The sequence below is a fragment of the Strix aluco genome, chromosome 8 (assembly GCF_031877795.1).
Source record: "Strix aluco isolate bStrAlu1 chromosome 8, bStrAlu1.hap1, whole genome shotgun sequence".
NCBI lineage: Eukaryota > Metazoa > Chordata > Aves > Strigiformes > Strigidae > Strix > Strix aluco.
The window spans coordinates 2,169,540-2,197,456 of NC_133938.1; the positions used below are offsets into that span (position 1 = coordinate 2,169,540).

At 47.8% G+C, this 27,917-nt stretch overlaps 1 protein-coding gene across 1 annotated transcript in view; it reads right to left on the minus strand.

The window, feature by feature from the left end:
- SGIP1 (SH3GL interacting endocytic adaptor 1) overlaps positions 1-27,917 on the minus strand; it is a 58,259-nt gene that overhangs the window by 28,226 nt on the left and 2,116 nt on the right. Inside the window, exons 2-11 of the mRNA XM_074831795.1 lie at positions 11,741-11,804; positions 9,820-9,844; positions 8,326-8,403; positions 7,093-7,149; positions 6,530-6,584; positions 5,484-5,659; positions 2,413-2,424; positions 1,711-1,722; positions 891-915; positions 465-516 (exon numbers count right to left, since the gene is read on the minus strand). Of these exons, the coding sequence (XP_074687896.1) occupies positions 465-516; positions 891-915; positions 1,711-1,722; positions 2,413-2,424; positions 5,484-5,659; positions 6,530-6,584; positions 7,093-7,149; positions 8,326-8,403; positions 9,820-9,844; positions 11,741-11,804 (556 nt within the window). The remainder of the gene's footprint in view (positions 1-464; positions 517-890; positions 916-1,710; positions 1,723-2,412; positions 2,425-5,483; positions 5,660-6,529; positions 6,585-7,092; positions 7,150-8,325; positions 8,404-9,819; positions 9,845-11,740; positions 11,805-27,917) is intronic.

The window sequence follows — 27,917 nt, forward strand, 5'->3', positions numbered from 1 at the left end:
GCCATGCTCAGGGGGATCCACTGATGCCGCCTGGGCACCTCCCCTTGTTTCTCATTTCCTCACACAGGACCCAAAGCTCCCCGTGCCTCCCGTGTCCTGCAGCACGGAGCGCTTCCTCAGCTTCTTTAAACACCAAACACAAATTTTAGGCCCAGGAGACAGCCGAACAAGTTATAAAAGGGATGTTTCTACAGCGGTGTCTTTGATGAGCCAAATGAGGGCAGCTCAGCTAGATGATGGGTTGGCAATATTCAAACAGCAGTAAACACCCAGGGAATTTGCTGCGTTATTCTGGGTTTGACCTATCCAGGTATACATGGAAAAGGATCAAAATCTGGAGGTGAAAACAGATGCTTCCCTTTGAGCAACAGTTCAAATGCACAACTGCCCACCGAAACGTTTAAAAACCTCAACAGGATGATGTGCCCGTGTTGGATAATTGTACCAACAGCCTCTGTACTGACCTGGTGGGGTCCGGCGTCGGCGTGGAGCGCCGGGGCCGCGCGATCTCCTCACCTGCAACAGTGAGGGGTTAGAACTGATCTCCCACCCGCACCCCGTGTCGGTAACGGGGCTCCCACCAGGCACAGCACATGCCCCATCCCACCCCTCCTATGGAGATGCTGGCAGGAAGAAGTCTGGGGTTTAATTCAGATTTTATTTCTGTAGAGAACAAGACTAGGGAGCTGCGCTGTTTCTATAGGGTACCCAAGGATGTCCCATATAATCTTCTTTAAGGAAGACATTTGGGTGCCATCATTTCTGCCAGGATTGCTTTAAAGCAAAGCAAACCCACTCCCTCTTTTTTTTTTTATCCCCTCCCCAAAACACCACCACCGTTACCCTGCCAACACTAATTACTGTTCTTGAAGGCCACAGAACATACTTACTGGATAAATTCCTTTTAATCGTCCCCTGGAATTAGAAACACACTAGGTAAGCAGGATGCAGAGGGACGCGGACGCACAGCAATTGTCACCCACGGAGGGACACAGCAGGAGCAAAGCAGCCCAGCAGATGTGGCAGGGATTGCCTATTTAAGGTGATATTTACTGTACGCGGCTGAAATATGCCCAGCTGCACGTGTGTGTTGGGAAATCCCATTTGCTCCCAGCATACAGGGAGCCAGAAGAACCCTTCCGAGGGGATTTTGAGCCACGTAAAACCATCACCTGGCAGCACTGCCTTCGCAGCCATCCTGGCTGCCAGGGGCTTATGGGGGTTACCGACACCTTCACCCTGTTAGAAATGGCATAAACCCAAATTCCTCATGTTTGATGGCTGCAAATCGATCTAAGCCAAATTTTCAGCAATCAAAATCTTTGTTCTTGCCACACAACACACACGTGCCTGCACACAGCAAAAGCCAAAACTCCCCTGGACCAGCACAGCAGAGAGGGGAGTTGGAGCCCCCCGGGAGGGGGACAAGCAGTGGGGGTACCCCAGGACCACAGGCAGGTCTCCAGGGGGGTTCACAAGGATGCAGGTCAAATCATAGAGGGTGCCCATCACCAGGGAGCCCTTTGCATCATTGGAGGGGATGAGGTCCCACCATCACCTGGGACTAGAAAACAGGGTGACTAATGGCACCGGCACCCCACTCCCCTTCCCTGCACTCGCCACGTAAACCCAGCACCAACTCAGCCCCCGCCAGCACCCCCCCATCCCTGAGCTGGGTGAGGGGCAAAAGCAGTGGGTGCAGGTGCTTACCGGGCTGCGCCGCTGCGGTCAGCGAGAAGGAAGAGAGAAGAGACACCTGGTCAGAGAGCGACAGGTCAGCACCCCAAGTCCCCCAAAGCCCATCGCACCCCTCCAGCACGGCTGCACCTAGGAGGTTTCCTCCACGCAGCCCCCCAGCCCCAGCACCCACTGCTGGGAGCACAGCACTCTGCTCCCAGGGGCTGGCGGGGCACGAAGCAGCGACTGCAGAGACCCCAGAGGGACCCCAAACCCTGTGGAATGGGGGAATTTCCTCATTTTGGGCTTGGAACAGTCTGCAGCCCAGTCCTCTCGGGGAAGCCATCACTGCTGCGTGTGGTGGCACCAGAGGTCATTGGCCACTGATGGGTTTTTCTGCTTTCTCATACCTTTTGATGTGCAACAACATGTGTAAAATGTGCCTAGATAAAACTGTACCCTTATACATCTTGTCCAAAACCACCAGCTTTTCACACAAACTATACCCCCAGACTACGTACATTCAAAGCAAAGACAGCCTAGCTGTATTTTAACATACTCCAATTTAAATCAAGGGAGAAGGAGAATAATAAACATCGTGCTTTTCAAAAGGAGGATTTGTTATTTGCATTTTACATTTCAGCTCTAGACACATGCAAAACAGGGACCGTGCAAACAAGAGAATGCAAGACTGTGTTAAAAAAATTATAAGAGATAAAAAACTGTATGTCTTACCGGACTTTTCCTCTAAAAGAATGCAGGAAAAATAAAAAAAGAAAATGAGAATATAAGATAATTTCTATAAAGGGATAATACAGAAATAAAAGAGTCATATCATGACCAGAAGCGTCAGGTGTATAACTGTTAAACACACAGCAAAGCAGAGTTGTGCACGCATCCAGCCAGGATGTCGTTCATTCAGACAGAGGACTGCAGTGAGAGAGAGCATACAGAAACAAAAACCTGCATCTGAGCCATCTTACGGAAAGGATTCACGTGCTTTGTTGTTAGTGGGCCCTGCTAGCTGTAGCCAAAGGCCTTTTCCCAGCCTGTTTCATTTCTTGGGAGGGTTCGTATGAGAGAAAAGTCAAAAGCACAATGTTACCCCTAAGTGTTTAAATTTAAGGCTATTACTCATCAGCTTTGCCCAGTGACCGCTACAAATCCCCTGCTCCTGGGGCTGAGGTTTCCACAGTGCAAAGAGCAAAGCGGGCAGGAGCTGCCCAGAGGAACGAGCAGGGAAGAGGGTGGGACGTCTGAAGATGCCGGGCTGCTGTTGGCACAGTTCATGGCACGGGCCGGTTCTACACCCACCTTCCCCCTTCTTCTCAAGAAATGAGACCTAAGCTCCAGAGGATGCACCTGACACCCGTTTACAACAGCGTCTCCAGTTTTATTCTTGCCTTCGAGTCAAGGCACCATAATTCACACCCCCAAGGATGGAGAGGACAGAGCCTACAGACATGGCATCTCCCATCTTGTTGCTCTCCCCCAGGAGAGGCCGATGCTCAGGAGGGAAGGGATGCTAGAGCTGGGCTTTGCAGAGGAGATGAGCCCAGGACAAGGGCAAGGACCCAGACAGCAAAGCATGAAAATCCCATGGGTGCAAAACTCCTTCAGCCAGCTCCTGCCCAGGGCACTGGTGCTTTCCCAGACCGGGATCCGGTGTGCCGAGGAGCGCCCGGCCGTGGCACCGCTCACCTCCACACCTGTGCCCTTTTCCTCCATAAGCCCGATTTTGGATCCCGACATGGGGAAGCAGCACGGTTCCTTCTGTCCAGCCTGGCCCAGGGCTTGTCCCCGAGCCCTTTGGGGTGAGCGGATCACATCTGCATGACTTTGCAGGGAGATACCGGCTCCAGCTCTGGGCTGTGCTCTGCCGGTGGTGGCTGGGGACAGGGATTTCCCCAAAGCACAGCATGGAGTGTCCCAACCCAGCACCCAAAGGGCAGGATCCAGACCACACCACGCTGACACACACAGGTGTGCTCACCAGGGGCTAGATCCTTCCTAACCACCAGTGAAACCGCCCCCAACCTCCGTAGGAAAAACACCACGGAGAGGAGGAGACACAAAACCGTATCTAGCAAAATGCATGTTTTGTGGGGTTTTGTCTTCCTGGAAAGTGTGAGGTGCAGAAGAACTGCTGACCACATCAGCCTAATCCTCGTACACTGGTGCAAAACTATTCAAGTATTTCATCAGTAAGAATAAAAATAACCAAGGAACTTTGGACTGCTAGGAGCTGAGCATAACCATTCGATAATTTCCTAATAGATCTTTATATATAGCTAGAGACAAAGTCGCTTTATAATTTTTGGCTAGATTCTCTGAAATTCCTACACCGCTGACTGCAGTACGGAATCAATGAGCAGCTACTCCCACCTCTGCCACAGCTGTGCCAGAGCCACCAGCTACACACCGGGACGGGCGAGTGCCCCGCGGAGCCCGGAGCAGCAACCCCCCTGACAGGGGCCTGCTGCCAGCAAGGGATGCAGAAATAAAAGCCACAAGGGAAGGAGAATACACCAAATATAGACTCGGCCCTTTAAATAAACTCACAGTGCTCCCCCTATACCATTTTTGAAGTGTTGCACTATTTCTTCCCTCCTCCCAAAATAATGTTGTCTCCTACGTTATATATGTACACATGCATGTGCACCAAACTGCTGAGGCCATCGCTTTGCAAAACCAATATTAGCTTTTTGGTAAGAAATAGTTCTGGCATTGTTTTTCCTCCTACAATCAAAATTATCCACTTATTTGGCAAATAATTGCCAGTCTCCAAAACTCCCCACTCCCCTTTTTTGCTAAATTTTGATTATTTTTTTTCTTTGTTGCTGTTGGGTTTAATTTTTGCTTTTTCCTCTTTTTGGCTTTTTTTTGGTGCTTCCCAAAGCAAGTGACTGCAGTTTCTAACCCTTGAATGCTAACAGCCAGAAACTCCCTGGTCACAGTGCAAAAAGCATCCAGAAATGCACGTCACTAAAAGGGACCAGGCATTTGGGGGAAGCAGAGCCGTGCTGGAGGGACTTGCCATTTCCAAGGACAGTGGCTTGTCCCAGAAGCATTCATTAAACTTGGCAACCTTGCATTGGTTTAGAAAAAAGAAATAAACCGCAGTAATTTTATTTCCTCTTCACTTAGGGTTTGAGATTCATTCACACTTCAGATACAGGCTATTTATAAATCACAGAAAGCTTCATCTGAAGAGACACTATAGCCCACACTAAAGCTCACTGAGACAAAAATCAAATCTTTTCACAGCTGAACAGATTGGGATGAGATGGCAGAAGTCTTGACAAGCCTTAGGAAAACCAGAAGTTGATGGTATTTATACCAGGAGAGATGACCTTTCCTTCCAGAAACCCTAGACTCACCCCCAGGGTGAGAAATGTCCTTCTAACATCCCATAGCAGTGGGGTGGAAAAGCCCACAGATGCTTTCCCTGTCCTGGGAATCAGGGCAAGACCCATTTATGTCCTGAATGATGACGACATGGAAAAAATGAGGAAAAAGGGGAAAAATAAGGGAGTAGTATATTCTGATCTCAACCGCTCTGTTTTATGAGAAGGAAAGTGAGATTTAAAGACATTTTGAACTGGAAACATCACTGCAATACATCTGAGCTCCCCCTTGCAGTCCCATTATTGGCGCCATATAGACTAGATCCTATAAACAAGGCCAGAAATGCAAATGTAACCACTGTCACCTAAGGAAGAGCCCCCTGCTTGTTGGGGACGAGCTCCGTGGAGCCACCGCTGCTTCTGCAGTTGGGGGAAGAGACGGAAACACCGAGGACTCACCACAGGGGATGGAGAAAGTGCAATGTTGCCTATCGACGCCTTCAGCTCGTCCACTGTCGCCGCGCTCTTCAGGATGTCTTTAGCCTGCAAAGGCTTGATCTTAATGTTGAACTTCTTGTGTGCCTCCTCCTCCTCTTCGGATTCACTTGAGGAGTAAAAGTGCTTTCCTTTGGTAGGTAGAGCACAGTTAAAGAAGGTTTCCTTCTGCTGCGAGGGCAGAGCCATGGCATTCCAAGGTTCAAGCCTCCCTGAAGAATGGGAATTAGGTGTTCCCAAAATGTTTATCCCAAACACCCAGGGGCAAATCTTCCTGCCGTGCCTGTCACTGCTGTGATATCTCACTGCTTTATCCCTGTGCGGGCTGGGGACACTGGAACTGGCGCCCACAGCGCCAAACCCAGCCCTGGTTTAGCCCAGCAGTGATTTGCATCATTGTCCAGGTTTTCTCCCCATTGTGACCGCACTGACTCATCCCCCACAGAAAACCAGAATTTTTCAGCAGCGGCAGAGGAAGAAATTCTGCTTTTCCACTGACCTGTTCCTCCAGCTACAAGGAGGAGGCTTAAAACCTGCTGCCAGCCTACAAACTCGACAGGTACACGGGCTCTGGCCATCCACATCTCCTCGCCCCTTAGCAGGGCACGCTACCGGAGCTGCAAATTAATCTTTGCTCATTTTGCTTTCACTGCCACGCAGACCGTTTCTACCCCAAAACAGCATCGGCTGTGATGAAGCACTGCACAGCCAGCGCCCACACACAGCACCACAGATGGGATGGGACATCGGGGTCTCTGTGGGGCACCACCCGCTCCTCCTCATTTCATAGCAGTGGATCAAAGGCAATTAAAATCACCTCCTGCTCTACTGCATCATAATTCCCTCTGGGAGCCAATATTAGGTGTGGAGTGACAGCTCAAAAAGAGAATGAAAAGGGGAAAAATAGATAATAATAGTAAATAAATAAAATTAGTCAATGGCCTGCCTGTGAAACCCAGCTCATCTTACAGTTTGTAAACTGAGAGGCAAAGCCAACAAACAAAGGATATAGCCTGGTTCCTCAGGTCGGATGCTGTATCCCTCCTCATCGAGCTCAGGTGAATTCTGAATAGGGCACAAAAAACCCAGAAGAATTAGGAACGCTAACTCTGTTCCTGGAAAATGGGAGCAGCTCTTTCCTCCTGCAGGAAGCGATGTCCAACGAAGCCCCATGCAGCCCCTGGGGCCACATGGAGCAAACAGCACCCGTGCTCTGGCACCACCTCGCCGCAGATTGATTTTTGCGGTGCTCAATTTTCACAAATAAAGTTTTTCAACGCTCAATTTTTGCGGAAAATGTTTTTTTGCAATGCTTGGTTGCAACCCAGGGGTTTTTTGGGGTAACTACAACATCCTGCAAGCCTGGGCAGTGCTCTCCAGAGCCACCCAGTTTCTGGGAAGTTTTATACAATCTAATTAACATGCAGATACGAAATACATATCTGGACACGACTAACACCTGGACATCACCCAAAATAGCCATGGCCACCCTGAAAGCCAAAGGCAGCATGTGAGCACAGCCTGTGTCCCGCAGCGGGAGCTGGACAGAGGCGAAGCTCCGCGGGACACTTACGTATCTGTCCCAGTCGATCTCCGCGTAAAATCCATTTGGGGCTCCGTTCGTTTTCTTCTGCAACAGATTGGAAAACAAAATTTCCACATTTTAAATTGAGGAAACAAGACCACGGCGTATCTTACATGTGTGCAGCGACACAGCTAGGATGCCACTGGGTGTCACAGCGGGGACACGGACCCCTCAGCCACCTGTGCAAGCACTACTCTGCTCATACACACCAGCAATACAGTATTTCCCATTTTTGGAAAGTCTTCCACACCAGAGCACTAAAAGGCTGTGTTTTTGCACATTCATTAGCCAAACATATATTTCTTAAAGGAGGAGAAACGAAATGGCCATTTCTCCGTGTGCCGGGGTGTTCCAGCCCATGGGGAGAGCCGGTGGCAGCGGGGGCTCCCAGTGCCCAAGAGCACAGGTAGCACCGCTGTTTATCAGGAGATAAACACCTTCCCCAGAACATGCCAAAAGAAGGGTTCAGTTTGTGTTATTCAGTAGCCAAACCGCCCGCAGAGCAAGCCGGGTGTTGTTGCTTCACTCCACGGTGAAGCTGGGCTGCAGCAGGGAGAGGCGTCCGGGCTAACCCAGCTGGGATGCGGCGTTAGTGCACATCATGACACACCGACAACACACACAGGTTATTGCTGCTTTGGACTGAGAGGGGTCTGGTTTGGGACAAAGCTTTGGGCATCTGTCACCTGCGGGACCCTTTGCTGGTCTGCTCTGGGCATCTAAAAAAACGCCCAAAGCTCCCGCTGGCCCTCACAGCCAGCGAGCAGTGCTGCAAGGCCAGTTTAGGGATTAAGTTAGGCTGGGTTCTCAATTTTGGGCACCTAAATTAAATAATCTGGTTCCCTTCAGCTGCCAGAGGTAGCACCCCCCTCCCCAGCACCCTTGCCCGAGGGTCTAACACACCATCCTGGGGCAGCAGCAGCACAGGGGGTTGATCAGGCCACCAGCACCCTCACCCTCCTGGTTTCACCCAACGCTCCCCACTATGCTGCCCAAGAATGGAGCAGCCTTGTTAGAGGTACAAGGGTGAAAAACCACACTCTGGATGTAGTTATGTGGGGCTTTTCCCCCAGTCCGTTTGTATTTAAGCCCCTTTCTATTCAACTCATTTACATCCACCTGGCTGAACCTAAATGGTACTTTCCTATATGTCAAACCAAAAATTACTCCCTGTTTTTAACCACCCTTTTGTAGCTGTAAACCAAGCTCTGTTTTCCTTACCGAATTTTTTTTTCCTCCTTCACGCACACTCTCGGGTTTGCTATTGCAAGGTGGCTCATTGGGATGAGGGCTGGGCAGCTGGAAGGGATTGGGGGTTGGCAGAAAAAGGGTTAAAGTATCGGGTGGTTGGTTGTTGTTTGGGTTTTTTTAAAAAAAGAAAAAACACACAAAAATAAGTTACAAGGAATTAGCAAAACACACAGTTTTATAAGAGGAGGGCTCAGCTGCGGCTCCATTAGGAGTAAGTGTGGTTTTTACTGGGGTGGGTAACGGGGCTCTATTCAGCAGTCCAAGGATTTGCCTCTTGGCCACTCCAGTGGCTGCCAGTGTTATGGGGAGAACATGTTGTAGGAGGAAAAGTTACACCAAACATCTCCATCCTCCAAATTCCCCTACCACCAATATATTCAGTAGCTTCCTTATACCCGCCAAAAATTTGCATTTCTACATCCTTCAGCTTGCTGGAGCACTGGCCTGAGCTTAAACAGCAAGTCACCTGGAAAAATCAAGAGTAGGAGCCCAATTGAGAGGGCACCCGAGCTCATCCAAGGTCTCTGCACCCACACCTGACAAGAAAAAGCTGCCCAGGGCACTTCTGCCAGTGGAGGGAACAGCTCCGGGCTGCTCCTTGCATTTTATTTATTTATTACTGCTGAATAGAGCCGTGGTTAAAGTGCTCCCTGAGCTGCAGACTTTTTTTTTTTTTTTAAAATCACTATTTCTTAACAGCTAAGTGGCTTACAAACACAGGGCAAGCCCAAAGCCAAGGATCTTGGGTCAGATGTGAAAAAAACCAAACCTCTCTCTCTCTAAATTTGGCACCCCAATTTTTGTATGGCTTTGCAAAAGACACCCCAGCATCGCTCTCCCTGCCGAGCCTCCCGAGGGTCTCATTTTTATTTTAAGGTGAGCTTCTAATGTCTGAATTTACTCAAGAAATAACGACCAGCACAGTCCCAGTCTGAACCCAACATACTTATTTGCAAAATTGATATCAAATGGCTAAAGGAGACATGGTCTAATACCCAGATCTAGCAGGGGTGTTTCTGGCTAACACCATAAATAAAAGCAGCAATAATTAATAAAACAAGTATCTCCTTATTTTCAGTTTAATATAGAAAATTAAAATAGATATTGGAAACAGCTGTTCTGGCAATTTTCCCTTAACTCATCACCCAGCAAATCTGACCCAAGCCAATTAGCAGGAGTGCAAACGAGGATGCAGAGCCCGGGGTTTTAGCAGGACACCTGGTCCCTCTGCCTGCAGCGCTTGTCAGGTGTTTCTGTATTGTTATTTTCTTTATGTTATTTTTGTAGAAAACCTGGAATATGTCATTATTTTAAACAGATAGCTTCTTACTGAAATTTATTTTCTATATTAAACCGAAAGGAAGAGGCAGTTCACAAAATGCTGATGGTGGCTGATGAAGGAATTAGCGTTTAAGGGGCCATGGTGGGAGAGGAAAGCAGGACCGGGGTCCATGCAATACTTACGATGCCATCCCTGTCTGGTGACCCTCTGCAAAGAACAGAAATGCAGCCGTGTTAGCTCCCAAACCGTGCTGTCACCCCATTAACTCATGGAAACAGTTTTCTTAACGAACCCACAGCAGCGATGGGTTTAGTTATGAAATTGTCAGCAAATCTTGAGTTACCTGTCACGTGCTCCTCGTGAAACCCGCGTAAGGATCTCTGTGCCATCGCTCTCATTTTATCAGATGACTAATTTTATATTTATTAGTAAATAAAGGGTTCCTGATGACGATCACGCTTTCCCAGCCGAGGAGCTGGACAGGCAGCTCCTTGCATCCATGTACCCATCCCGCAGCCATAGCCCTACCCTGGGTGTGCATCCTCTTGCAGGAGACAATAAAAATTACATATAGAGCAATTTAGAGATTTTTTTTCTTCTGCCAGAAGCACAGTCAATTCTCTTTTGAATGGATTTGAAAATTGATGAGACTCCTCAGGGATCCTAATCCCCAACTGCTTATGGGATTTGGACCTTGGTCACAGCAAACGGCGTGGCAGGCTCAGCAGCCGTATTTAAACGCTGTCTAAGGATGCCAAGTTATTTAGTGAAAAGACAAATATGTTTATGAAAACCAGACGGGCTCCTCCACCTCCCACACGCTCCCAAGTTTTATGCGTTGCCAGAGATTTGCCACAAATTAATGTCTGACTCAGGGCATCATAGAAACCCTGCAGGGAGCTGCTGCCCATCCAGCTCTGGTTTAACAGAGAAGAACACCTTTGAACTTCACTAATTCATATGCGTCTGCCTCCTGTCTCTCTTATCTTGTGTTTAATCTCTTTGCACAAATGTCTCTGAAATTATCCTGTGCCACCAGCTTCCCCGAGCTCTGGGAAGAGCAGGCTGCTGCAAGCAAGCGTGGAAATCACAGCACTGGCTAAAGGCAGGACCTAGACCCGGCTCCATTGATTTTCCATGAGCAGAAGAGGAAGATGCAAAGCAGCCTGTTTCCCACCCCTCCCTTCTGATAAATTATAAATGAAGCCATACAGGGCTGGAGCTCCTGGCTGCCTGGCTGGTGGATGGACATGCCTGGTGACAAGCAGGACAACAGCTCCACGCCACACAGACCTTGTCTGGGACGTGCTCCGTGTCCCCCCATATTTTTATACAGGCAGAGGCCATCCCTTCGCACAGGAGACCTCATCAACTGCTGCCAAGATGTGAAATAGCTCAGGAAAACAAATTAAAAAAAGAAAAAACCCATAGGGTTTGTGCTGTGCCAGACATGAAGCACTTCTGGAAAGGCCTGGATGATGGTGGGGGAGCGGGGCTCCCCGCTGCTTTGGGACATCCCCCCCAAGCCTCCCCAGCAGTTCTGCACCCGTGCACATCATCTCCTGCCAGATGTGGAGGAAAACCCCACCAGATGTTTTCCTGGGAAGCAAAAGCATCTTCCACAGCAAAGCTGAAGGGACATGCTCTCCATGAGCCCCGTGCACCCTCCGTCCCGAGCCTGCTCCCACCATGCAGCCCTTCACTCCGCAGCCAGCCTCGCTGCCTGCACTGGCATCTGTTTAAATTGAATTTGCATCTAAAAAGATCTCAGCAGACGGGCAAATCAGTAGTTTGGGCAGAGATTAATCTGCTGAAACTCTCAGAGGAGTAATTTTCTTCTGATCACCGCTAACTGTCACCGTAAATTGCAAACACATGGAGAACTGGCTTTATTATCTCTGCAGTGCCACCGAGAAAATACCTTATTTGTTGGTCACTGGGTGTACAAGGGGAAACAGCTTAAATGTATTTGTTATTACAAGACTTGATCCAAAGATGACAGATGCCTGCGATGCGCCAACTTCCTTCCTGTCCTGGCACATCAGCATCAACTTCTCCCCGGTATCGTTATCTATTAATGCGGTTTATATCTCATTGACTTACGTGGAATCAGTATCCTTTTCTTTCTTGCGTATACCAAAGGCCTTCCTTGTACGTTTTTTCAATCCTGTGGATAGAAGGAAGATAAATAAGAATGTGATATTAATATTATGCTTTAAATAAATCATCCAAAAGGTTCCTTATCCCCTTGTCAGCTGTAAGTCATAAATAAGGTTAAAAAAGAAAGTCCCAAACCCATGAAACTGCCAGCAGCACTTTGCAGGTAGTGTGTACATTTGCCAACGCCTTTTATTTGTTCACTTAACACTTATTAACTCGCTCTCGGTGTGTGTGTGACTACATATTTCGCAGTTATTTCTAAGCTCACTATCTTAATTACAGACTCCTTCGCAATGCTGCACGTGGGTATAAATGCAGGGTGGGGAAACCCCTCTTTGGTGTAAAAAAGCAGTTTAACCCTTGAGGTTGGTTAGATTCTGCGCCAATTCTTGATCTGCACAGTGCTTAAAATGATGCCTGGTACCAACAGTGCTGGAGCTGGCCGGGAAGCAGGATGCCCAAGTGGCTACCACCGGGCCACTGAGCAGCCAGGAGCATCAGCCCCAGGGCTGGGCAGAACACTGCTTTTAAAAACAGATGGAGGAGGGTGGGTTTCTGCAAGTTTCTCCCTCTTTCCCAGCCTAAGAGCTATCCAGGAGAGGGATTTTTAATAACAGCTTGCAGGAAGAACACCAAGGAAGGGATTTGGAGCATCTGAAGCCACCACGTTTCACTTGGCTGGCTGGTTTTCATGCAGAGGATTTTCTGCTGGCGGTGACCGTCCAGCCCGACCGCTGAGAGCTGGAAGCTGCTCTCATGCTGGACGCTGCCGGACACGCTTGTCGTGCAACCACTGCCAGTGGCACCGTAGCAATTAATATAAGTCAGAGTAACTTAGAGATCCTGGTGACTAAAGGAGCCAATATAAGCCACGGACCTTGAGCCTAGAACAGCTATTTCTGGCCTCTTCTCCTTTCAGAGCTCTTAGGAGTTTTGTCTTGGTCTGGAAGTTACCCAAAAGTGAAGCACCGTGGGTTGGACACAGGGGCACACAAACGCTGTGGAGAGGCAAACGCAACGGCTGGCGCTGATACAACAAGCTGGCCTGCCCAAACGGCCGTATCAAGGGTGCAGGAACCACAGCAGGCCCCTGCTCACAACAGCACCTTCCCCAAAACGTCCTGGGAAGCAGAGTCAAGCACCCAGCAAATAGGGACCATCTGGTAGGGATGGAGGGGAGGACACAGCAGCCACACTGCCCTGTTGCCTCCTTGCCGGGTGCTGAGCCAGCTCTGCAGGCAGCTCGGCCCAGAAGCCACGGGTACCCTCGCCGAGTCCAGCTGAGCAGCAAGGAGAGCGCAGTGAATTTGCAGGAAGGTGAGCACCTCGTCGGGAGCCCCTCTCGCCACTCGCCTGCCTGCACAGCCCCGCTGCTGCCAACCTGCCTCCCCCCGCTGCGGTGTGTGAGGACTTTCGGAGCTGCAGACAAGGCTCAGCAGCACAAACCGGGGCTGTCACGACTGGGACACAGCTTGCACAACACACACTGTACCAGAACACAGCAATCCTTGCGCTAAAACCTGCTTTTTTAAAAAATACTGTCTAGGATTCAATAAAAAAAAAAAACCACTCAAACTTCTACCTCGAGTGACATGCTGAGAGCCAAATCTCCCGTAGCTCCCTCAAAAATCAGCTCTGGACACCCCAGCAGCGCTCATCCTAGGAGCTGTCTGCTCCAGCACAGTTCATTTGATTGATGCTTCTGGGGGAGATTGAGTTTCTCTGGTCTGCCTCCTGCTTTGAACATGCCCTTGAACTGAAATTATTTTCCATTTTCCCAGGAACATCCAACTCTTCTGGGCATTGACTGAAGCATGCAGCAAGCACACAAGTGCTAGCCTTCTGCAGCACATCGAAAAATGCTGGGTTTAAACTATATTATCCAAATACACACGGGATGCTTTAGGGTTTTGATACCCTGTTGCCAGGAGGTTTCAGGCTAACACCAGGACCAAGCCAGCCAGGGTAGGACCAGGAGAGGCTCCAGCAGGTCTCCTTGGTCTCAGGGAACTTTGGGTTGGCTGTTTCCCCCATGAAGTGGGAAACAAAGGAACTGCTCCTGAAAAATCACACACAGTGCACTTCCCTCCTCTACCCAAAGCAAGCATTACACGGTCAAGGATGAAAGAATCCCTTATGGGATCCCTTACACCCCCAGACGATGGGATCCATACACCCCCAGTCACTAAGGGCAGCACAAGCAGCTGGGAGTGATGCTGAACCCCGCGGGCTCATCCTGCAACCTGGTGTGGACAGCTTTGTTTTTACTACATCGTGCCTTTCAGTTTTCCTACAGCTTCTTCAAGGCGCAGGCGAGTTATTAATAACTGAGGAAGGTTTCTGTTAATCTCACCCCCTAGAATAACTTCATCCTCCAAACTCAAAGTAGAACAGGGAGGGCCGAAAACCCCAGAAATGAGTTATTTAGTCTTATCTGAAGAAGCACCCAATTTGGCTAAATTTTGTAACGAAGCCTTCTGCTTGGTTATATAATAGGCCCACCATCTGCTTAAAATGATGATGACTGAGGATATTTAGGAAAGGCAGAACAAAAATGAAAGCCTTCTTTGGACATGGTTGTTGAGAGCGGGTCTCCTGCCGAAGCCCACTGCCCATGCCAGGGCCAGGCACTTGCTGTCCCCTGACAGTGACACCAGAGATGCCCACAGTTTGGTGGCAGGCAACACAGTGATTTCCCAGGACACCTCTGCTTTTGGGTGGCTGCAGCTCAGAGGAGTTCATGTCTCCCTTAACATGGTCAATGCCAGCCCAGAGAGCTGGTAAAAATACCCTGTCTGATGGTGCAGGGACAGATCTGAGGGCTGTGCACAGAAGGGGACTGCACGCTCTGGTCCTCAAGTCTCATTTCAGTTGGTTTTAGGAGCTGAAGCACCATAAAACCTGTCCTGGAAAGAGTCATCATAAAAAAATAATAAGACCTTGACAACATAGAGAATGCTACATGGAAACACTATGGGTTCAGGGAAACCTCACAGGACAAGACAGATTTACCGTTGGAAGAGAAAAGATGACACTAAGTGGGAGAGAAAGCAGAGAAGAGGCAGTGAGGCGGCAGAAAGAAGGACACGAAAGAAGAAAATAGAGCGTTTCCATGTGGGACATCAAGGGATGGCTCAGAGCAGGGAGGAGCTGAAATCACTGCTCGAGTGATGCTCTCTGAAGCAGCACCTAACATGAAGATCAAATCCCACCTCTTCTCATCAAGGAGCACCAGGTACTGGACCCAAATCCCTCTCCAGCAGGAAGACCCAGAGAGCTGCACCCAAATCCCATCAGCTACAGGGCTACCAGAAGTGTTGGAAAAGTGGGAATGAGATCCCAGGGCACTGTAAGTACCAGGGTGATAAAGGTGGGTGTGATGTGGTACCTGGCTAAGATCATCATCAGAGAAGGATTTAAATCCCTGCAGCTGGCTCTGGCCTAGCCCTCTCCCCATCCATTCGCCCTGGGGACTTCCTACCTCATGAGAATCCTAATAATTCTTATAGAAATATTAATGCACTCAAGTATACAACATTAAGAGTTATAGAATTCCCCACCTACATTCCTGAAGCCTTCCCTCACTTTTGTCGCATCCAAAATATGAGGGAGGACCCACCTCCGCGGGCTGCCCAGCACTGTGGGGCAAGCACCATGTCTCCATTTTAATCTCAATTTAAAACTGCGCTTTGAGTTGGACAAAGGTCAGGACAAAGCTTGAGCTTTACTGCTGGTGCCATAGCACTGTAGAAGGGGGGTAAACATGAATTCTGCCTCCCCACTGGCAGCTACTGCATTCCTCACCACTGTTTTATAGATTAACAGCTGATTTCATTCTGCACAGTTATGACGTGGCCGAAGCAGAGGTAGGCTGTCCCCAGTCTCCAAGCCATATATTACCCTCAGCAGTGGTTTAGTTTATGCTCTTTGAAGGGGCATGACAGCACCAGTAAGAGCCTCCACCAGATCAAGCCATGGTGTGTACGAGCTGGAGAAGACACCAGCAATGGCAGCACCAAATACCACACCCGTGCGTCCTGCCCAAGGACCGGTGACATCCTCCTTTTGGAGGGGAGATCAGGGACGTGTGTGACACCTCTGCTGCCTCCCTCAGCAGGTTTTCCTCAACAAGTCTCACACACCACAGCCCAGGGTCATCCATGTGCCATTACCCACGTGGCAGCAAGAATGCCTAAAACCACATCAGTGGCCAAAAAAACAGCCTTGCCCACAGAGGCCAGACACGGGGGAAGGCACTGGTCCCTCTAAGGTACAACTTCACATGCTGCAATTATTCCTCATCAAGCCAAATGTCGTTGGATGTTCTTACTCAAAGACTCAGAGTAGCCACTAGCGAAGGTTGAACTAAGCGCTGTGTGCCAGGGATCTCATTTCAAACACAAATGGCTCTCCAATCAGGGGCATTATTAGCCTTTTTTTTTTTCCCCAGCATACTTAAGAATTGACATCTGAGAAATAAGAATTAGTATTTAACACTATGAAGCTTTCTATATTTTATTCCTAAGAACTACCAACATACTATCTTCTATACCAAAGACTTAACACCTCTAGAATAAAAAATAATCCCGCTCTCCCAAACCCTGTCCCTCACGCTCCATCCCCAGGCGGTGGGAGCAGCTGCTGCTTCTGGACCCCTGAATATTGAGGGGGGTCCCTGGAGGAAGAGCTACTTGCTCAGGAGGATGGGCTTCAAGAGTAACACACCTCTCAAACAAGAGAGACATCAGTGAGAACATCTTTGCCTTAAATGCTCTTTTGTGATGACTAAAGAAAAAAAAAGATTGAAATTAGTTCTACTTAGTCTATGCATGAAGATAAACATTATCTATTGCCATGCCAGAGACTCAAGACCAAAGTACCTGCAGGGAGAGGGGGAAGAAGGGGGAGAAATAAGAAATAATCACTCCTAGATTTTTTTTCTTTGTTTTTGTTGTGTGGAATTTTTTTGCACATAGCTTGGAGCTGGATTTGAGCAACCTGCTTTCCCTGCTGCACACAAACCTGCACAGTCTCACTGAACTACTTTGCTGGATCTGAAGACGTGGAAACCTGCTGCTGTTTCATATCCAGAGGACTTTGTATTTGTTTTTGGCTTGCTTTACTAAAGAAATAATAATCCTCCCTTTGCTCAGCAAGACAAAACCAAAAGGCAAGATGAAACTACTGAAGTCCTCTGAGTCATATCCAGAGGAAAAAAGTCAAATGGTAAATTAAAGTTTAAGAAGCAAGGGTGTAACCACATCAAGCCCCAAATAAATAGCCCAAACAACAGCGTCTCAAGTCAGCCCAGAAGTTTCCCCTGCTTTGACACAGCCACAGCCTGCACCTAGCTCAGGTCTGGACGCTGACCTGATGACATATTTTAGATGAAAATGGGCACGTCTGGTCCATTGCAAACCCAGGGATTCTCGACTACTTCATCCTTGGTAGCAGCAAAGTCAAGTCTCAGCAACCGCGCTGCTTCAGTCCATGTTATTTTGGGGTTTGCCCAGTTTATATGTAATTAAGTTAGTATACATCTTCATAACATTTAAAATGTTTTACCTAAACCAGCCTTCGCATTAAAGCTCGTTACCAGCCTTTCAGCAGGCTTAATAACGCGGCGAGGAACCGAGCCCTCTGCACACTGCCTTGATACAGTCATTAATATTTTAACTGCCTTCATTTACAAGTCTAATTGCAGATGTTACTCCAGAGGAGAGAGGCCGGACCATCAGCAAGAGGCAGCATTGCCTCCACTGTTACTTCCTTACTTTCCTAATTTAAAATGGTACATCTCAGCTACTGCAGTAGACTAAGTTTTAGTAAAGATTCACTTTTTAACCAGCAGCACTTGCATTTCCCAACCTCACGCCAGTCTCCAGCCCAGGCAAGGCTACAGGCTTCTGCTATTGCAAATAGCTTTGCATTTGCTCTGCTGTGGTCACCCTCTATTTTCCTCCTTGTTGAGGGTATTTATTTCTGGCGTTAGCCTCCCATCCTCTGTGCAAAGTGACTTAAATAATGCATGCCAGGTCTTTTTACCGAACGCCTGTCTCCTCGGTCAATAAATTACCCTTCTTATCCCCTTGAGGAAATAATTTTAAAACCTCTCTCTATTTCAAGATGACTGGTTATTTATTCTCCCCCTCAATTCTCAAGGTTTCCTTTCCCTAGCAGGAAAAAAAATTACACTTTCTTACACTTTTTGACAATGCACCCTCCAGCTCCCTGTCCCCAGCAAGCGCTGTGGTTCACTGCTCCCCCACAGCCTCTCCTGTGGGTTGCTGGGGCCATCCTGCTCAATCACTTTGCTCCACCAGCCAAGATATCACACCCTTCACAGTACAGGGACATCCTCCAGGACCATCGCTCTCAGGAAAAACACAATGAAGATACTCCTACCAATTTAACCAGCAGAAAAAAAAAGGCATTTCTTACAGCTCCTCTTGTATCAAAGAAATAACCCAGAACTTCTTTCCAATAGAGGGATCTGTTCTGAGGCCAGATCAGAGTATTTTGCTTCAAATCAACTACAGCCACCGGGCATTCACACTCAGAGGAAGCCCCAATGAAGGAGGAAGGTGCCGTGGCAGCGGCTCAGGGAGCAGGAACAGCCCCGGGTACAGTAGTTTTTGTCTCCAGTACCACCGATGGAGACCACCACCATCTGCTCAGGGAAGGGACCTGACCCTTGGAGATAGGGCCAAGGGACAGCTCTGCTTCCCAGCAAGACCAGAAATCCCCAGTGTGATGGACATTTGACCCGTACACAAGCCTTGGTTTCAAGTGAGGAGGTTTACCTAGAATTGAAGATTTTTGATAATGGTAATTTTGATTGATATTTGACTGGTTGGGGTCCAGAAACCAGCTGCTCCCCAGAGTAAGGACTAGAGTTAGTACTCTCCCTGCACAAGTAAAGCCTACATTTTTAACCAGTCAGGAAATCTGTTTTTCTAAAAGTTTCATGGAAAACCACTTCAAAAAGGCTGGAGGAGTCACCTTCATGAGCTTACTTGCTTTGCTACCTCAAAATACATAAAAAGACATTTTTAAAACAAACAATTGATGCCCCTTCTGAAGACGTGAAGTGCTGTAGGCACATCCAGCTCTGCCCAGTGGTCACGTGATCTCGCTGTGCTTAATATTTCATCCCAGTAAACCAATAGTTTCCAGTGCAAACTGTCACTAAACCTCCACATTTAGCTTTGCCATTGTGGGCTAACAAAGCCATCTTTGATAACAAGTTAGACAGACATTAAAGCTCCTCACTTTACCCTATTGAGCTTCCAAGGTACTGAAAAAAGTTATTATCTGGTTAGCAAAGTCCCACAGATGCATATTACATTCCTCCACATGCTTACAACAGCTTCTCCCTGTTAGAAAATGAAAAAAAAATTAAGAAAAAGAGATGATGGCCTCACTGCCACTTCTGTCACTCTCTGACAGAGTAGAACATTGTTGGCATCTTGCCTGTGGCTTTCAGGAACGGAGATACTTGAAAAACAAAAGTGAGCAACAACAGTTGTGGGCTTAGTTTTTTGGGTTTGGTTTTTTTTTTTAAATAAAAATGAATGCTAAGAGGTTTGCTCCATATCAGAAACTTCAGCTGGAAGACACTAAAGGACTAACAGTGTTTGAGAGCCCAAAACAAGATTGCAGATAATCTGAATACAGTAAAACATCACAAGTTACTGCTCTGGGACCATTTTCTCCTACAGCAGGAGCTCCTGGCTCAAGGTCCCAGGCTGTTGGGCCTTGTCAATAATGCTATTTCGAGCTTAGGTACACATCACCTTTCACTGGGGGGGTCCAGTGATGACGCTCTTGGTCACCATCAAGGAGATCAAAAGTTTTGTACTAAAACCAAGCCCCATCATCAAGCAGGGACAAGCCAAAGAGGAGCAGAGAGGTGACATCACACCTGGGCTTGGTCCTGCTCAGCTTCTCCACCTGATCCCATCACCCAACGCTTCCGGAATGACCCCAGAGCCAGCACACGGCTGATGGGAGAGCGATCAGAGCAGCTGAAAGGCTGGAGGATCAGGAGATGAGCACCTGCAGGAGCTTTGTCCATTCAGCACAGCACCAAAACCACGTCGGGAGCGGCTGCCTTGGAGTCCAAGCAGCTACCCTGAGCATGGAAACGTGGGGATGGAGGGATCTCCACTCCAATGGACAGAGGCAATACAAGATCCCCTGGCCGATTCAGAAATACAGTCACATCTTCAACCATGACGATAATTAAGTCTCTGAACAGGTTGTGGTGAACTCTGCCTAAGGAGATTCTGAATTAATGTTCAACACCTTTCTAAAAATACACATCTTATTCCAGCTACTAGGCATGAAGAAGAAATTAGAGGAAGTCCTGCGGCCAAGTGGCCACCTCTGGGTTTGTGGCTGCTGACACAACATGTCCAGCCTGCCCCAGAGCAGCAGCCCTTGTGCCGGGCTCTGGTCCTGCCCTGGAGCAGCGAGCATCCATCCCCGTGTACCGGAGGGGTTTGGGCTCCCAGGACCTTCACGTCTTTCCCCTTCCCTTTGGTCTGTGCCTTTTTCCCTTTGCAAACCGCCCAAATATTCGTTGCAGCAGTCAGTCAGGAGTTCAAAAGGCTGGGAAACAGCACAGCCCTCAAGCTGAAAGCCCTGCTTTGCACGCTCTCAGCATGGCGAGGGAGCACACGCTGGCTTATTCAAATACACCTGAAGATAAAACCCGTGTCTGGGCATTAGACTGACCCCTTTGCTTTGTGGGCACAACTAAGTTCAAACAATTTCTGTGCCTACAGCACAAGGATGAGACCCCAGCATGTGGGAATATACGCTGAGCATAGAAATATGGTTATATTTCACATAAATATAGGTCCAGGCTCTCCCCATGGCAAGACCCAGTGCAAAAACCAGCATTGCTGCAGCTGGGTGCAGGCAGGAGCCCAAACGTTTCCATCTCATTGGAAAGATGCTCAGCAGACCCACACCCAGCCCTGCTCCCACGCAGAGGGGCTGCCCACCTCGGAGCAAGCCCTGACCCCAAAGCAAAGCTTGGGGACCAGGCCAGCAGCCAGACACTGTCCTTAAAACAAAGGGCAGCATCATCAGGATGCACCACAACACACAAGACCAATTCATTTTTCTTCTGCAATGGAGCTGAGCATTTAAGGACTATTTAACATCAGAAGGATGCAAATTGTTGCTCATCAGTTATTCACCAACCTCAGTAAAGCAAGTGCAGGAATTGCTCACCGCCTGCTTTCCCCAGAGATCAGGTTTTTAATATCAACTTTCAGAGACCCCAGGTGTGCACCAACTGAGGGACACAGGACACAAACATCCCCACCAATATTGTCAATAAATTAAATCTGGATACAGTTGTGTCTTTCATGCACAGCTGGCACGCACACAAAAACGCCAGATGCATTTCTAAAGGTTGCTGTGCTATTTAAGAAGTTGTCCAGGACAGGCTCTCCCTCCCAAATGACACTCAGATTTCTGTTTTTAGGGGTTTTTAGGGTTTTGGTGTATCAGGAAAGGGAGACACCGGTGCTCCCGTGTCCCTCCCCTGGCACCAAGCAGCTGCAGGAGGGCATTGGGCTCGTTGGTGGGGCAGCTCCCTGCAGGCAGCACATCCAGGGGAAACCCACGCACGTTACATCCCCCAGGCTGGTATTTCCTCCCCTGCCAAAAAAAAAAAAATCTCACTGCAAACCTCTCATTTTCTTTGCAAGGCTTTGCCATTACATCTGCGCCTTGGCTGCAGCCACGACCGACAGCAGGTCCCATCTCACAGCCCTGTTCTAAAAGATATCTCCTTATAACCTCCACGCACACCACAGATTCCCAGCAACTACTCTGACAATTTTCTATGAAAAACACACCAATTTTGCAGTCAGACTGTTTATGCAGAATGTAAGGACTTATTAAAACTCACCACAATCCCTGCCTAAATGTGTCACTTAGAAACAGCCTTTCATCCACCCCGTGACTTATCGCTCAAGGCCACCCTGCTGCAGCTGGCATCTGTGTGACCTTCCAGGAGTTCCCTCTCCCGATGTCTCAGGTGGAGAAGAGGACACCTGGGCTGGCGGGGTGGGTGTGTCACCTGTGTGACACAGGAGCTGCTTCCTTGGGGACAAGGTATGACTCCGGGTGAGCTGCCAGGGAAAAGCATCACTTGCTCTCCATTTGGTCATCCAGAAAAAAAATTTGCAATATTCACATTTGGGTATGATGAAGATTTACACCCAAAATAAAGCGTGACAAGACACTTCTTCTCAGTTCCTCTAACCATCCTGTTCCTCCCACAGTCTGCTGTCAAATGAATACCTTGATTTTAAAGCAGTGATTAACCGTGGCAATAGTGTAACTAAAAATAAGAGCAGGAGACCTGACCCAAAGAAAGGCTTCATTTCCAGGCAGCATTTGACAAAACTGACGGAGCTTCTTCCACCCATCTGTCTCCCCGCAGAGGAACCATGCAGTGTGAAGGAACTTGAGGTCCCCAGGTGAAAGAAGCCAGGTAAACATGAAGCATAAATGACCTTATTATTAATAACTTCTACCATATAAATGACCTTATTATTAATAACACAGGCTGCTTATGCATCTTCTGCACTAATGCCAAAACCAGGCCAAAGCCCTGCAAAACTCCAGTAAACCATATTAAAAATTAAGTCCACCTTTGACATTTGGAAGGGCACCTTAAGAGGGACCTAAAAGTGCCCCAGAAGAGCTCATCATCAGGAATATTTACCAATGACACCAGCTCCAAGCAAACCCCACCAGTAACGAGGTGGTTACAGGACTGTTTCTAGCAGCATTGCATTTATTATTTGCTGACAGCAAAATACTTGGGGAAGATTATTTTTAATCATGCTTCTCCCAGCAATAGTGAATAAAAAAAAAAATAACCCCTCAAAAGCACACAGAGCTGGATCTGCATCCATCCACTGACCACCCCAAGCCTGGTCCTGGCAAGGGGATTCAGATCTTTAGGGATGATTTTGATATAGATTTTTTTTTTTTTAAGTACTGTCTCATAATACCCAAATTTATTTTCATTTTCAACCAACACAAAAGCTTCTAGTTAAGTCATCAAAACCAAAAAACCCTCTCATCCAGGCTGATATTTTAGACCTGAGGTTGTTCCTGAAGCTGATGCTGTCTGTAACAGGAGCAGGGCACAGGGTGCAGCCCGTCTCACCTGCACCCACCGGGCAATAAGGGTGATGCTGGGGGCGTATTTTAAAGGAAGCACAAACCAACCAAATGCCCACCAACACTCACACATGCATTTAAAAGCCTGACACCCGTTTGTTATTAAGTGGCTCTAATAACAAGGGGCACCTTTAATGATTTCTATAGCTCCAACTTCAGAAAACCAATATATTTGTGGGGCTGTATGAAATCCTCCCAGCAGCTGCAGCCGGGTGGTGAGGGCAGACTGCGAAACCGTGGCTCCCGTCCTCCTCGGCTCAACCTACCCCAAACCTCCCTGCAAGATTATTTCCACACATCCTACGCACGATGACATTAATCTCAAGTTGATGTTTTAAATTCCCTGCAACATGTAGGTGGAGAATTTTAAGAGATTCCCCCCCACCCCCCCAATAACTCTAAGAAAAAAAGCCACACACAAAAAGTCATAATTTAAATGCAAAGAAAGATGTGCCAAAGTCAGGGGTGCTTTTCTGAGGCTGGGATGGGTAAGGAATAACTCCCAGATAACACGGCCTGCAAAGTATGATTTTGTCAGTCCTGGTACCTCACTGCTTTCAAACAATATTATTGTCAGCACTAACCCAGTGTAAATAGGGACATGGTAGGGAATTTCCCCTCCTCAGCTCTGCAGGGAAGCCCACTGGTATGCAGGGGAGGAGGTGGGGTTGGGAGGGCAAGGTGGGAGCTCCGTGACTGATCCCAAAAGACAGCCCTAAAATCCCATGCTGTCAGCTCCCAGGAATGGACACTCACCCCAGGCGGCCACCTATGAAAATAAAACACATCTAAAACTAAACTGAAAATTAAAATAAATCATTTTGTGAGGCTGGAATTGCAAAAAAACCCAGTAGCTGTAACCACTGCAAGCCTTACTCCTTTCATTCACACAGATAAAGAAAAAAACCCTCCCAAAGCCCCCAGAAAGATCAGCCTGCAACTGAATTTCTATTAAAAACAAATAGCTGAGGCTATTCAATAGCTGGCAAGGCAAACAGGGCTACACTTTGTACTACTGCATTGCACATGAACTGCCCATTCTGCCAACAAACAAACTGCACGGCAGCCAGGTGTTTGCCTTTTTCTTATTGAACCTGTAAAAACTCAAATATACTGTCTTAAAGTTAAAAAAAAAAAAAAAAAAAAAAAACCACCAAAAAAACAAAGGCTATATTGGGCCAGCAGAGAAAATGGGAATGCTATCACACATGATCTTTTCTCGCAGCCCAGGCAGGGAGACAGCCAGCATCATACCCCCATCGATTTTCCAAAGGCAGATGGATCTTTAGAGAAAGTCAAACTAGAGCAAGTTTTGGGCATCCAAATAGTTTAAGGTCACTGGCTTGGGGAGGAGCTCTGCCTTTCCCCTCCTTTCCACTTTTCCCTCCGCATTGTCGCCTCTCAGATCCTGGCAGTGGGTCAGAATCCCCAGCACAAGTGCTGGGTAAATCACATTTTGTACCACCTACGGCTTCGCAGCCTCAGCACCAGCATTTAAGAACGGGTATTTCCACGCACAACCACGTTTTTCCACCTTTAACTGCTTAAGACCCTGTGATGGATGTTCAGGAAGAATAGACACCTGATCTAACCTGTAATTGTTTTCTAAAGTCTCTTTAAAATTTGAAAGAGAGCAATGAATCATGCAGAAAGTTTCTGCCTTGGCAGAGAAACCCAAATTGCTGCGTTTGGGCACCAGCTCGAGATGCCCAAGGGCAAGCTTTAAACTGGCGCTCACTCCAAGGAGGCATTTTGCAGACCCGCATCACACACAGCTGGGTTTTGCCATATTGTCTCTCCTTTCCACCCAAAAAACAAACCTTGTTTGGGTTTTGCTTCAGCTGCTACATCCCATTGATCATTTTAGGCATGAGGCAAACGTCAGGTTTTGCTGCCTCGCTTGTATTTTGGTTTAAATCCTCAAAGCCACCACTTCAGCCACCACACTGGCACCATATGGGTTTTAACTGGCAAATACCACCAGCCCCAGTCCAAAGCATTTCCCAAATTCCCAGGGTTTGGGTGGGGCCTTTTTCTTGGTGGTTGTTGGTTTTGGGCTAGAGCCATTTATCTCTTCCCTCCCTGAGGGCAGAAGGACATGCTGCCAATGGACTAGAGCTGGAAAAACCCAAACCATCTCAGTGGGAAGGGTCTGAATGCCTACAAAAAGGTTGGGTTTTTTTCCTCTCTAGACTAGAGGTTGCTACTGCAACCTGTTCAGCTGAACAAATTCAATCCATGTTGATGGGGATGGTCTTCGGGTCCAGTTTTGCCAGGCCAGCTCTAACCTGGAGTGCATGAGACATTGCTGGAGATGCCACGATGCAGCGAGGGAGCACGTCACTATCCCCTGAGCAGCTCTGGGTTGGACACACTAACCACATCCCCTGCTTTTGAACCCACAAAACCAACAGCTAAAGAGCTCCTTGCCCTTTCTGTTGCAAACACTTCACCTCCCAAGCCCCCATATTCATGGGCCTCATCCTCAGCAGCTCAGAATCTCAGTTTTCCCATGCAGGCAGCATCTGTGGGCAGGACCAGCCCTCCAAACACATTCCAAAAAGCTTTATGCATGTCTGAATTTGAGAATTGGTGAAGTGTCCCCAGCCCTCCGCCCACCCTGGGCTACAAGGGAAGCTGAGCCATTGGCTCAGGCACAACACCTCTCTGTGCTGTGCAGGGCATGACAGAAGGGTCAAACAATCTGCATTCATGACAAAAATAGTTTCCTCACCAGTGTCAGGCCTGTTGGTTAGGCAGCAGGTTCCAGCAGGTCTGAAAAAATCCCCCTTAGATCTCAGAGGACACGGCTGGAGATGCTCCTGCAAGCCAAAGCCCTGAGCCTCTTTGCAAGCCCAAGCTCGGTCATGTGTTACTGCTCAAAGTATTGGAAAATACAGGTCCTAATTTAGTGTTATGGTCCTCACATATTTTCTGGGATGGTTTTGACATCCATGCCTGAATTTATGTTAATTGCCTCAAATCGGCTATTGGCTTTCTCAAATAAAAACCAAGTGTTTCTACCAGGTCATTTCCTTGCCAAGTCACACTGCCAACACTAAGCACGTTTAAATACACCATTTACTGAAGTGAGACCACCTGAAATATAATAAAGCCAATTTTTTTGCCTAATCAAGAAAAACGTGCCATTAGATGCCTCTGACCCCAGTACTAACTGTTCAGCACGATGAAAACACAAGACATGGAGACAACCATTGCTAAAAGATGATGCAAGAAAGTTTTTGCCATTTTTGATGTGACCAGTCACCCGTGAAATTTCCCAGAGTGACCCAACTCCCCAGAAACAGGTGCAAAAAAGCCTGGAGAAAAGAGTTAGAAAAATCTCCTCTCTGAGAAAGCTTCTCCCAAGAAAATGTCTTGTTCGGGCTCTGGAGAAGCACGGGTACTGTCTCCCACAAAAGACATGACCTTCTCCAACGTAACCATGGCTGCTCCCATCAGCCACACGTTGTCTAATCTTTCCGAACATCACCAAGCTTCTGGCTTGGGTGACATGTTGCAACAGCGATTTCAAAACTTAATTAAGCTGTATAAAATACCTTCAGTACATTGGAGATGCAACAGATGGATTAAAAAAAAGGAGATAAACTTGTTCCTGTGCACGGATGTTTACCTTAACGACATGCCCAGAGCATTTCTGAGTACTAGTGAGTTATTTTACAATCAAAGGGAACATCTAAATACCTCTCATATCTACAGCCACACATGCAGAGACCTTTCCAGCATGTGGTGGGACCTTTCCAGCAGCGGTTTGGGTCTCAGATCTAGCGCTGACATGCAGTACAGTTTTGCTGCAGGTTATTTTTGTCAATTCAAAGATGAGGGGGGTTTAGTCCCCATCCTCAACACCTACTTGCCACCTGTTTGAGTGAGGCCAAGCACAGCAAAACCATGCCCAACATGGGTGCACGCTGCACCCATCGTGCTATGGAGGTGGAGGACCGTCGGCTTCTGGGGGTTGAGACACTGTGAGGCATGTGTTTAGGTCTCCTCCCAGCAAGGACTGGTTTCTGGAGACAGTGTCCACACTTATGCTTAAAAATCACAATGATATCTAAAAAACCTACAGGGAAAAATACACACTTTTTCTTCCCATCTACCAGGAGAATGAGAAAAATATTCCCTATTGGGTTCAGAACAAACCAGTCCAAATTGCACATTCCGCATCATTCCCAAGGAGCCACATACTCTTGTTTCCAAAGAAGAGGATCCAAAAACATCAATTGAGCCAGGTCCATCCTGCCAGCCATGGGTGATGCTGGGTGGCCCCATGCTCTGCACCCCAGGGGTGCTGGGGCTGCTCGTGGGCACCAGCATGGGCCAGGCAGGCACAGTCCAGCTTCTCCCTGAGCTCCACCCTCAGCTTCCAGCACAACGTCCAACATTTTGGTGAGACGAGAGATTAAAATAATAATAATTAAAACCCTTTAACAGGTTTACTGCAGGGAACTATAGTTATTTTGTGCAGGTTTAAAAGTTCCAGATCCAATTGAGCTGAGCATATTTGAAGCATTTCTATGTTAAAAGAGAGCATCTCTGCAAGGTGTCAGTGTTTCAGTAGGATATTGGTCACAAGAGTTTCCCTCTTGCACAAATAGAGCAAGTGTTTAAAAATTCATCAAAAGCAGTAATTATTTCTTCCAATTTTCTCGCTTCTTTTCTAGGTTCCTGTATTCATTACCTAGTTGGGGAACAACATGTTCAGCAATTTAATAAGTCACAGATAACAGGGAAACTTTTTTATGGCTAGGATTTTTTTTTTTTTTTAAAAACACAAGAGTGGTTCATGAAAGGTGATTCCACCTCTGCCAGAGCCTGACGAGGTGGCTGCCCCATCCCTGGCCGACCTCTCCGGCCAGGTCCTTGCCTGCGCCCACCTGCCTTG